The 10,718-nt window shown below is 41.1% G+C and overlaps 1 protein-coding gene across 6 annotated transcripts; it reads left to right on the top strand.

Annotated features, from left to right (window-relative positions):
• Positions 1-1,454: 1,454 nt before the first annotated feature.
• Positions 1,455-6,988, top strand: traf3ip2 (TRAF3 interacting protein 2). Of its 6 annotated transcripts, none has more exons than XM_023347243.1 (10): positions 1,464-1,541; positions 1,988-2,018; positions 2,134-2,595; positions 3,527-3,623; positions 3,719-3,903; positions 3,977-4,065; positions 4,143-4,211; positions 4,290-4,394; positions 4,538-4,612; positions 6,111-6,988. In XM_023347243.1, the coding sequence occupies exons 2-10, from the start codon at positions 2,003-2,005 to the stop codon at positions 6,255-6,257; spliced, it is 1,245 nt and encodes a 414-aa protein (XP_023203011.1). In that variant the 5' UTR covers positions 1,464-1,541; positions 1,988-2,002; the 3' UTR covers positions 6,258-6,988. The 6 variants fall into 6 exon arrangements, with proteins under 6 accessions (XP_023203015.1, XP_023203011.1, XP_023203010.1 ...); XM_023347242.1 differs by having other exon boundaries at positions 1,985-2,018; XM_023347246.1 differs by having other exon boundaries at positions 1,486-1,541; positions 2,226-2,595.
• Positions 6,989-10,718: the final 3,730 nt, after the last annotated feature.

Here is a 10,718-nt window from a genome sequence, read left to right as displayed (position 1 = left end):
ATCTCACACAAAGTTATCAAAATGCTTTATTCACCAGAAAGCCTGAAATTTCAAACTGTGGCTTAATGCCTTATTCATTTTATTTACAATTTTCAGACTATTTCGGAGGCCTCAGAATAGTATTTTATTCCCACATGGTCAGCTGAGCCTATATTATAATTATATTATATTATTAAACTTGAAGATAAGGCCATAAAGAGTAACGAACCCAGTTCTGACACAGCAGAATACTGTAATTTCCACCCTGCTGAAAACAGGCTCATGCAAAAGGCCACATACCTGTCATGTTTCCAGCCCTTCAGCTCTGCCTTAGCTGTGCTGATTGCTCATTGCCCTCACCTGCACTGAGCTGGTTCCTATTTAAACAGCTGCTCGTCACCAGCTCAGTGCAAGATCGTCTGTTGCCACTGTCACAGCTTTCAAGCCTTGTTGTCCCATGTTCCAAAGAGTTTTCTGGTTTGTGGTCCTGCCTGTTTTTGACCACAGAGTTTTGCCTAATCCTTCTGCTGTTGAAAGTCCTGTTGCTGAACCCTGCCTGTCTCTGACCCTGCCTCCTGCCTTCTGGATTTTTATTGCCTGAGACCCTCCTGTGCATGACCCCGGACCGTTTCAAGACTCAGCTTCTGGTTGGTGGATTTTGTCCCTGTCGTCTGCTTGTCCCCTGAGCCCCCCCCAGATCTCCCCTTGTCCATTTACCCTACCTGCCCCTGGCTGGACTCCTGACCTCTGTGGATCCCCCATCCCTGACTCCACCAGTGTGACCACACCCTTCTACACCAATTACTTTTGTAATAAAACCTTTGGTGAAACATCCTCTTGTTGTGGCTGCGTTTTGGGTTCTGGCTGATTCTGCTTTTAACATTACAATACCTACTTCAAAGACAAGCCAGCTCTTAATGTTCCTCAAAATCTCCTTAAGCTTAGATTTCCTAACTCTTCAAAACGGCAGCATGTGTTGCAAGAATGTAAATAGTCAGTGAACTTCAGGAAGGCCTTGTGTGAGTTATTTTCCTGAGGCTGACACACAGCCTCAGTGTGACAGGAGTAGAATCATAAATTATTCTTATTAAGGTAAACCTGTTTTTAAATTGTTGTTGACGAACTCTAAGCTGACTGGCAAGTTTGTTTTTTGAACCAAAGCAGTTAGTTTATGTTGTGCACTTTGTTTTAATCTTTCTAATACGGTAAAACTTTTATATTTTTAGTGAAGGTTGAAGTAAAATAAACTCTCTTTGAATGTATCACTGAGAAAGATATATCCAATAAGTTGTTTTAAAAGTATGTTTTTTTTGTTTGGTTTTTATTAAATTGTTCTTTTCTGTTTAAATATCAGGTGAAACTTTTTGGTGTAAACAGTTACACCTGACAGTGTAGCTGTAGAAACAACCTGATGGGCAGTACTGGACTTATTGCCCAATGCCATTTGCATAAATGGGTCACGAGACTGAAAAACTTTACATAAACCAGGAAGAAGGAATGTTTCCTGTTTGCTTCAGAACAGGTCTGCTCAGTAGTTGAGGAATCGGAAGACTGGAGTTAAGGTGGGTAAGATCACATTTGGCTTTGTTCTTTTTTGTTCTTGTTTTGTAGTCCTGAACACGAGAACTTGTGAAATTTTCTTCTTCTTTGGGAGAAGCACCTGCCTTAGCTTCAAATCAGTATTTCTCACCTTTGTACTAGTTTCTGTGTGATCGCATTACATTCCAGCCAGCCTGAACAGGTAGAGTTGTTGCTTCACACACTTCAGTGACAATGATTAATAACCTAGTAAAGGTGCTCCTGGGATAGGCTTTTCCACGTTCTGTGATATTTTCAGTAGTAGCAGCAGTTTCTGTTTGTTGATCTTGACTCTGGGTAAGCAGAAAAACTGTCACGGCAGTTCTTAAGCAACTTTCTGTGTTTGTCTCTCTGTGTTGGGTAGAAAGGTATGATGGGTGTTCTGTTTTCTTTGATTGCTGAAATGTTGTTCTCCTTTCCCCTAAAGTAGCTTCCTGTGAAGAAAATGGACAGTCACAAAGGTAGGCAACACTTTCTTCCTCAGTCTTGTTGTGTCTGAGGAAGATCTGTCTTGTTGATCAGAAAGTAATTCCCTGTAAACTGAAAACTTATTTTCCGTTTGGCTTGTTCTCTTAGGTCCTTGCTCTCATCGGAGCATTCCTGTTGAGACGGATGAGCAGATGACAGTCTCCGGTATTGACTTGGTCTCTTTTCCTCCTTGTGACCAGTGTGGCGGACATGAAGAGAGGATCAGGAAAGTTGAGAAGCATGGCTGTGATAGGGAAGTGAGTGGGGTGGGCCCCTCTAGGCTCCCTGAGGGACTGTGCCAGTATGAAGGAAGAGCAGCTTCTCAGGCTTGTGCTGATCCTCGCTTTATGCCCCAACATGCGGCTCACCCAGGTCCTCCTGTCAGAGAGCGCCAGCCATTTTACGAACGGGACCCCATGAATGGTCAGAGGAAGGGCCTCACAGGCCCTTCAGACTGGGGCTTGGGCTGTTCTTTTGAAGAAGCAGAATCCTTGGAGCCTCCATTACCACTCATGTCAAACATGAACTGGGTTCACCACAATGTGCCACAACACCAACCACGTATGCCAGGTCAGTGGAACTGCTGTATATTCAACATAATGTCCACTCTAACAGTAAGGGTAAACACAGTGCACTTGTATTTACTGAAGAACCTTTTGTTTACACCTCTTTCCAATCCTTTATTTTGAATAATTAACCTTTTAGGTAAGTAAGAAAATTAAGTCTGGGAAAAGGCAACGCATACTGTGCCTTCCAAAGTAACTCGTGTTCTCGATTTACCCATATGTAATTCGATATCGATGATGTTAATTTGATAACATATCATGAAACACAAAGACTCTCAGTGAAGACCCACGTTGAGATAGATTTATATGGTCTGTCATGTAATTCAGCCACTTCTGCGTTGCTCTAGAAATGAATTCAAGGTTACTGAACACATCTGGTATCAGCTTTCAAAAGTTTACCATCTGTGATAAACAGTTTTGTGTTTGTGTGAAAGGTTCTTTTGTTGTGGCTGAAATACACACTGTCTACACAAGGAGGCCTGTCACGATAACAGATTTTTCTGGACGATAAATTGTCCCAGACGTTATTGCGATAAACAATAACATTGTTCATTTGAGACCATTTTCAAGTAGCATAATGTTAATGGCATAATAATGCAACAACTCATTCTAAAAGAACAATAAACTGTAAATTTGAACAAACACTTAACACTGGAACTCTTTAAATATCTAAAATTAAAAAAACAAAACAAAATAAATTATGAAGACTCTGTGAACAAAGTTATTCTTCAAAAAAAGGAATAGTTGAAATCAAAGCACCGACTGTTGTCATCCAGTTTTTCGTGGCAAGAGAGAGAAAAGGGAAAATTGATAAATTATGCAAATGTAAATGACTGAGTTTATTCTAATTTATTATGCGATTAATTGATTTATTGCTTATTGTGACAGGCCTATATACAAGAGGCTCATATTTGTTCTGCTATTCTACCCTGCAGGCCCTGCTCCAGTACACAGACAGTATCACCATCCCGCACCTCATCATCAGAAGAATTACTGTCGTTACGATCAGGACCTTCCACTCCACCAACAACAGTTTGTTTTCGGACTTCTACTTAGTTAGCAGTTGGGTATATAATACTCTCTGCACTTTGTCTTCATGGTGGATTTTGTCTGGTATTCCTCTGCAGGAATGCCCCACAGAGCACTCCTCAGCTGAAAGAAGCTCCATATGTTGCTCGAGGTTTAATGCCTCAGTGCGCGCCACCTCCTGTTGATGTGATGCGTGAAGTCAGCGTGGGTTGTTCTGCTGCTGCAGGTGCAGGAGCGGTCACTGGGGAGATCAGGAAGACCATCAGCTTGCCTGAGGAGAGCAGTAAGCTACATCCTTACATAGCATATGTCACACTCTCCTGGTAAAAGGCGTTTCACTCACCTCTCTATTCCAGGGAATGTTTTTATCACATATTCTGTGGATACCGCTGGTGAAATCATTAATTTTGTCGGATTTTTGACCAGCCAGGGTTTCAAACCAGCTGTAAGTCTCCTAACCTTTCCATCAACGTTTGAGACAATCCGACGTTTCACACACTGAGCTTGCATGAATCTCCACAGATCGACATCTTTGACAATCCGATCCGAAGAATGGGCATTAATAAGTGGATGGATCGCTACCTGAATGATGTGAGTCTGTCTGATGGCCTGTCAATACCTGTGCAAACAGTACTTTCGAAAAGCTGACAGAGCGGTGGTGTTTGACAGAAATCAGTGCTCATCATCGTGGTCATCAGCCCCAAGTATAAGGAGGACGTGGAGGGAGGCGGAGACGACGACCACGGCCTCCACACCAAGTACATTTACAACCAGGTCAGTTGGGTGTGCACAGGATCTGATTCCAGTCATGCTGGACAGTGATACTCCTAACAGAAAAAAAAAACAAGAAATAGATAGCTTAGTTAGCCTGTGGGAAAGTTGTGGTGTACCACTATCTATCCTTTGCTCTTCCACAGATTCAAAATGAGTACATCCAACAAGGCTGTCTAAACTTCAGACTGGTTCCTGTACTGTTTCCCAATGCAACTAAGGTAAGAACAGACTTTCACAAAAATCTTTGTGTTGTTCCTTCTGACTATTAAACATCTCCTAAGATCCATCCAGCTTTAACACCGGCACAACTCCTGCATGTCAGGAGGAGCCAATGCCCTTATCAAGTTGTCAGTGTTCAATGTGCACCCTGGACATGTTGCCAATTCATCAAAGAACTCAAAGCAAACTATCAGGAGAACACCAATGAGAAATTTAGATTGTCCAGTTAACCTTGAATACCAAATAACATGGACAGGGAGAACTTACAAATTCTATACACAAAGTCCAGGATCTGAACTCTGAAGAGGTAGAGTACACACTGGCCAGATCAACACAGGGAAACAAAGGACAACCGGAAACGCACATACTCTTACCAATTGACAATTCAGAGTGAACAATTGACCCAACAGTCATGTTTCTGTATGGACCATAAGAGGAAGCTGGTATACCCAAAGAGAACCGATGAATGCACAGGAAGAACATATAAGCTCAGAAAGATCCCAGGTTAGGATTCAACCCAGGAGATTCTTACTGCATGTTTACTGATTTTGATGAAGGCATTTGACAAAATGTAACATTTATTGCTTTTTTCATACTTGGTGACTGTATGACGTTTTTATGAAAACGTCATACAGTTTTCATAAAAACGTATGAAAACTGTTGTTCACACATTTTTAACTGCCTTGATGAAATGTGCCAAATAAACTTGACTTGACTGCATGACAACAGTTCTAAAAACCGAGACACCATCTAACCTGACATAGCAGAGAAAACATTACATTTAGTGCCTTTTTGATTTAAACACTGTTGTATATTTTAAAACAACCTCTGTGCACAGCCTGCATATTCTGATTATAGACACTTTTTACTTAGTATCAATTCACAACAAAAGTCCTCTCAAAGCACTTAGCCAGGCAAAAAGAACCAGACAATTGGCAATTCATTGCAAATGTGATGATTTAGAGGTTTATAAAATCATTTTCTAAAAGGTTGGTTGAAGATAGCAGAAGTCTGCTACTGTATTTGCCTAGAATACCCATTGTCTGGGCAAATACTCTAATTAATCTTCCAATGGTAGAATTATTAATGGTACAATTCTACCAATGGTAAAGTAAAATCTATTTTTAATTTTGAAAATCCACACATACTTTCTTTAGGGATGTCAGGACTGCAGATGCACTGGACCAGTACCCTCCCCTTCTTCTGTCACTTAATAAAGTGAAGTAAATGTGGTTTTCAAACCACTACCCGGGGACTCCCACAGCACCACAAAGAATGGAATTTGGACTGTAGCTGATAACAGCATGGATGGTCTCTGTCTTTGTTCTGGACCACATAGCGTCTTCATCCTAATTTAAAATGTGTTTGGTTCTTCTTTATGTTTGAGCCATACTAAACAGACGAGCGCTGGGATGAAAAGGGGACTGAGCTGTTGGGAGTGTGTAGAGCTGAGATAAAGAGACTTCAAGAGTCTTCTGCTGCCTCTGTTTCTGTTAGGGACACGTGCCCAGCTGGCTCCAGAACACCAGGATCTACCGCTGGCCCAGCGACACCCAGGACCTGCTGCTGCGTCTGCTCAGGGAGGAGCGCTACGTCATCCCGCAGCGGGGCCCTGACATCACCCTCACTGTTCGTCCTTTGTGATGATGAAAGAAATGAACTCTTAGAAAACAAGTTTCCTTCCCAGAAGCCAGACATAGAAAATCAAACAATTCAGATTGAATCTTTGTCGTCTGTTCCTCTGTTTTCACAGTTTTGTTGATTTGAGGTGGCTTCACCTCCAGTATGTATTACTCAATACAGCTCTTAGAACAGATGAAAGCAGGCACAGGAAAATCCAAGAACCTAAGCATTTAAAGTTGTTGTTATTATCATTGATTATTGATATGCTTGGAAATAATTATTTTTTTGACCACCAGGGGGCAGCAGAAGAACCTATACGCTCAAATCTGATTAGTTTACAACATTCTTTGGTAAAACAATTTTTCAGTTAAGCATACATTCAAACGTATCAGCATTTACAAACAAGTATATTTCTGTGGAGTCATTTTTATTTCTTTTGTTTATCAAACATTTGACCATTCAGGTCCAAGGAAGCTCTCTGAGCATAAACTCACCTTTACTGGAACTGCAGCAACGTCGTTCATTTTCTGCTGTTAAATTTCTGAGACTTCTCAGATTACATATGCATGTTTATTATGTCATTATAGATAACATCATTAATAGATTTATCAGCTTCATTTTACACTCTGTCAATGTTTGGGATGATTGACCAGTAGGTGGCAGTATGCATCAATGATAACACTACAACAACTAAGAACCACTTAACTGTTGTGCTGTTTCGCTTTGCCGTAGTAATAAAATCATGAATGGAAGCTAAATGTTTGGATTTTATTTTGCGGGAGAAGAAAAAAAATAAACATAAGTGGATTAGTAAAGCATCAGCGTGTTAACGTGTTCAGTAGGCGAGCCACAGCTCACACATCCGGTCCAGATGTTCCACACCAGCGCCCTGATAAGGCTGCATTGTGTGGGGAGCCTGCAACGACCTGGACTTCATCCTCCTGCCCTGCCGCTGTGCCCCGACTCACTCAGAAGGTTGTTAAATCTGCCAGCAACGGATGATTTGCTTACATCTGCTATTGTTCTGTGTGTGGGCGTGTGTGGGGGGGGTGGGGGGGCGTGGGTGTGTGTGTGTGTGTGTGTGTGTGTGTGTGTGTGTGTGTGTGTGTGTGTGTGTGTGTGTGTGTGTGTGTGTGTGTGTGTGTGAGAGAGAAAGAGGTTTAGGCATAAATGCAGTTACTAAAATGAATGGAAGTCAATACAAAGTCCTCACTTTGTATTGAAGTATAAGGATGTGTGAACCAGGTTTTTATATTTGTGGGGACCTATTTCTTTCTACATTGTGTGTATGTGTGTGTGGATGTATGTGGGTGTTTCTGTGGGTGTTATCAGCACCAGGTGTTTTTAATGTAAGCACAAATGCAGCCAGAACCAATAAATCCAGCCTTTGTTATTGTGTTGCTGGACGCTCCACGCAGCCTTATCAGGCGCAGTCATTTTTCCCATTTTTGAACTGGACCTTGCTTCCAGCTTTTCCCACAAACTTGCATATCACAACTTGTATATGTTTGTTTTTAGATTTTGTTGAACTCAGTTTGATCAAACAGAAAGCATTTATTCTCAATTTGATTTAGAACCTGGTCCTTAGACTGCACCATTCTGGCAGATGAATCTGCAGTGATGTGAACCATTCATGGAAGGTAAACTTTCACTCAGTTTTATGTACCGTCAAATAAATTTTCTAGTAGGGTTTTCCTTCATTTATCTGCATCTATTCTTTCATCAGCTATGACCAACATCCCTGTTCCTGCTGAAGGAAAGTATTCCCAAACCATGACCCCTCCTCCATCATGTTTCACTGTGGGAACGGCGAAACATAGTATGTGTGGCAATACTATTGTGCCACACATAGAGTTGTATAAGTAGGTAAGACAGTTCCATTTCTACACCTTCTTACTCTTGCCCCCTACATGACTTGTTACAAACTTTAAATTGGACTTCATTCGAAAATAGTTTTACCCGTTCTCCTCTTTTATGAAAGCCATATTTTTGGAGTGCATAACTCATAGTAACACTGTCAACAGGTTGTCAAGCTAGAGTTCATCCATCCTCTTTTCTGTGTGATGCTCTTCTTGCCCTGATCTGTGAGTTTACGTGTCTTGAGTGAGTTTAAGGTTTTCTGTTATGCTCTCCATGTTCAGAGCTCTCTGAGAAATTCAGATCATATTGTCTCAGAGCCTAACCTTGCTTTAAACTTCTTCATGTCTTCTTCCTTAACCTGTCTGCTGGGTTCCTCCCAACTTCCCCACTCAGCTCCTTCAGACGACCAGCAACAATTAGCAAACAACTCGTGGAATTGTGCATCTGCTGAGCGTATTATCAAGCTACTTCTCAGTGCGACGCTGGTAAAACATTATTAAAGGAGCCATGTTGTGATGACATCCTAAAGGCAGAGTTTCAGAAAGAGCTGGAGTTTTTAAACAGACAGAGGCCCAATTTCAATGTATTGAATTGCAAAGTAAAAAAAAAAGTCTTATTTGACTTATATAGCATTTTCATAACAACTGAAGGTAACATAGTTATTTGAAATGTGCTATAAAAAGGCACTATATTCTTGGAAAATACTTAACACTGCCCATTTAAACAATAGAAGACCTGTACTGTAACAAAAGATGGGAATTCACAAAGTTTGATTAGTACAATTATAGCCTCAAAGTTATCCAAATTACCTGTCCTATTCTCATTTCTGGATCAGGTACTATTGGTAAACTTCCACCCTATCAGCATATCCACAAGTTTTCATTTCAGGAAAAAACTGTGACAATGAGTCAGAACTTTGCCCCTTTCCATCCTGGATTCATCTCCATCTCCATCACTGTGACATGCTCTTTAAATCCAAAGGCTTATCTGAGCAGAAAATGGCTCCTCTCCCTCTGGGACCAACCATGCCAAAATCATCTGCACTCGGTGTACTATGAGACACTTTAGATAAAAGCTCACACCAAACACTGCATTAACTGTGGCATATATCATATTTTTTAGATTAGTTTGATGGTAAATTTGTCCCTCAGATGCGCTCTCAGCCCTCAGACTGGCTGTCGGCAAACCTGAGCAGATGCTTGTTGATTGGCTCATTAAGAGAGCCGGGCTCTCACTCAAGGTCAGCCTACTCTCTGTCAGGTTAAGATTCCCTTTCCATCAATGTGAAGATGCTGATGAGGCATTTTTCATCGCCATGAAGTCGTTAAACGTGATGTCCCCGGGATGAAGCAGCTGTTTGGAGAGGTGGTCGGCTCCTCCAGTGGAGAGGGGAGAGAGTAGGGAGACCAACCCGCCCCGCTTTGCTTCCTGCCACTTCCAGGCTGCTACATTAGACTGAGTGGGATTTTGAAGAGGCAGAGAGGCAGCTGTGCCAGGGAAGCAGCCTCTAAAGCCACCCAGGATCGGTCATGTAAATTACAAGACTGAAAAAATAGGTTGGAGGACCAGAAATGTTCTAAAACGGTGCCATTACATTAACATTCTCTCAATGTATGGAGCTTTCTAAATGTATATTACTTTGATTCATTTTGCCCCAATTTTATATGATGGACCAACTTCAGCAGTACCCAAATTGGATGCAAAAGGAAAAGAGTATGTGGTTTAGTTTAGTTCTTAATAAAAATCCCTGAAAGCCCCTAATTAACATCCAGTGTAGTGCACCTTTGTGAAATTGCATAATCTTAAACTTTGATTATCTTCACTGAGCACTGAAATTAGACAACAATGGAACTGTAGGTGTAGGCGAAACACTAACATTGCACATCATCCTTTTCTCTAGCAGGGACATTGAAGCTGATCAGAGTGGATGGAACTAAATGCAGAGCAAGGAATGAAGATTAGTCGCCAAAAGACATAATGTGTGTAAATGGGAGCAGCACAAGTGGGATGGGTAGAAGTAAATAAGGGAGAAGATGTTAAGTATTTAAACGGTCCAGTTCAATGGAGAGTGTGGACAAGAGATGAAGAAGTGTATGCAAGCAGGGTGGAATGGGTGGAGAAAAGTCTCAGGCGTGATAAGAGTTTCATCTTCCTGGGGAACTAAATCCGTAGAAATCCAGCGGCGATAGCGTGGGTATTTTTTTTTTTTTTTTTTTTTTACCAAAACCAAATAATTTGAGAAAAATAAACTCTGGTAGCTACAGCTAATTTTACTAAAAAGCATTCGAAGGAGGCAGCACACCTTTAGGATACATTAACATTATTTTTCAACTTAACTTTGAAAATTTCCGTTATCAGTACTTCCGTTAGGTCTATGACATAATTTCCTTACCGAAGGTCCCGTAGAAATAAATTGTACCTCAAATTGTTGGTAGGGTTTCTATGACTGCTGTGAATGTTTGAAAACATGTACTCTTATTAGTAGTGAAACTGAAGACCATAAATAACTAAATTAACGCATTCTTTGTAATTATCTGACTGTGACGCCTATATTTGCTTTGTTTTGAAACGAACATCGGAAGTACGGCATCATTGTGTCCAACTTCATCATCTGTTAGTTAA

This window comes from Xiphophorus maculatus, chromosome 15, assembly GCF_002775205.1.
Source record: "Xiphophorus maculatus strain JP 163 A chromosome 15, X_maculatus-5.0-male, whole genome shotgun sequence".
Classification (NCBI taxonomy): Eukaryota; Metazoa; Chordata; class Actinopteri; order Cyprinodontiformes; family Poeciliidae; genus Xiphophorus; species Xiphophorus maculatus.
This window is presented reverse-complemented; position numbering and strand designations above follow the sequence as displayed.

Coding starts and splice junctions, on each gene's coding strand:
- traf3ip2 (XM_023347243.1), top strand. Junction 3,904..3,976: donor CAGCTTGCCTGAGGAGAGCA/GTAAGCTACATC, acceptor TCTCTATTCCAG/GGAATGTTTTTATCACATAT. Junction 4,395..4,537: donor CCAAGTACATTTACAACCAG/GTCAGTTGGGTG, acceptor GCTCTTCCACAG/ATTCAAAATGAGTACATCCA.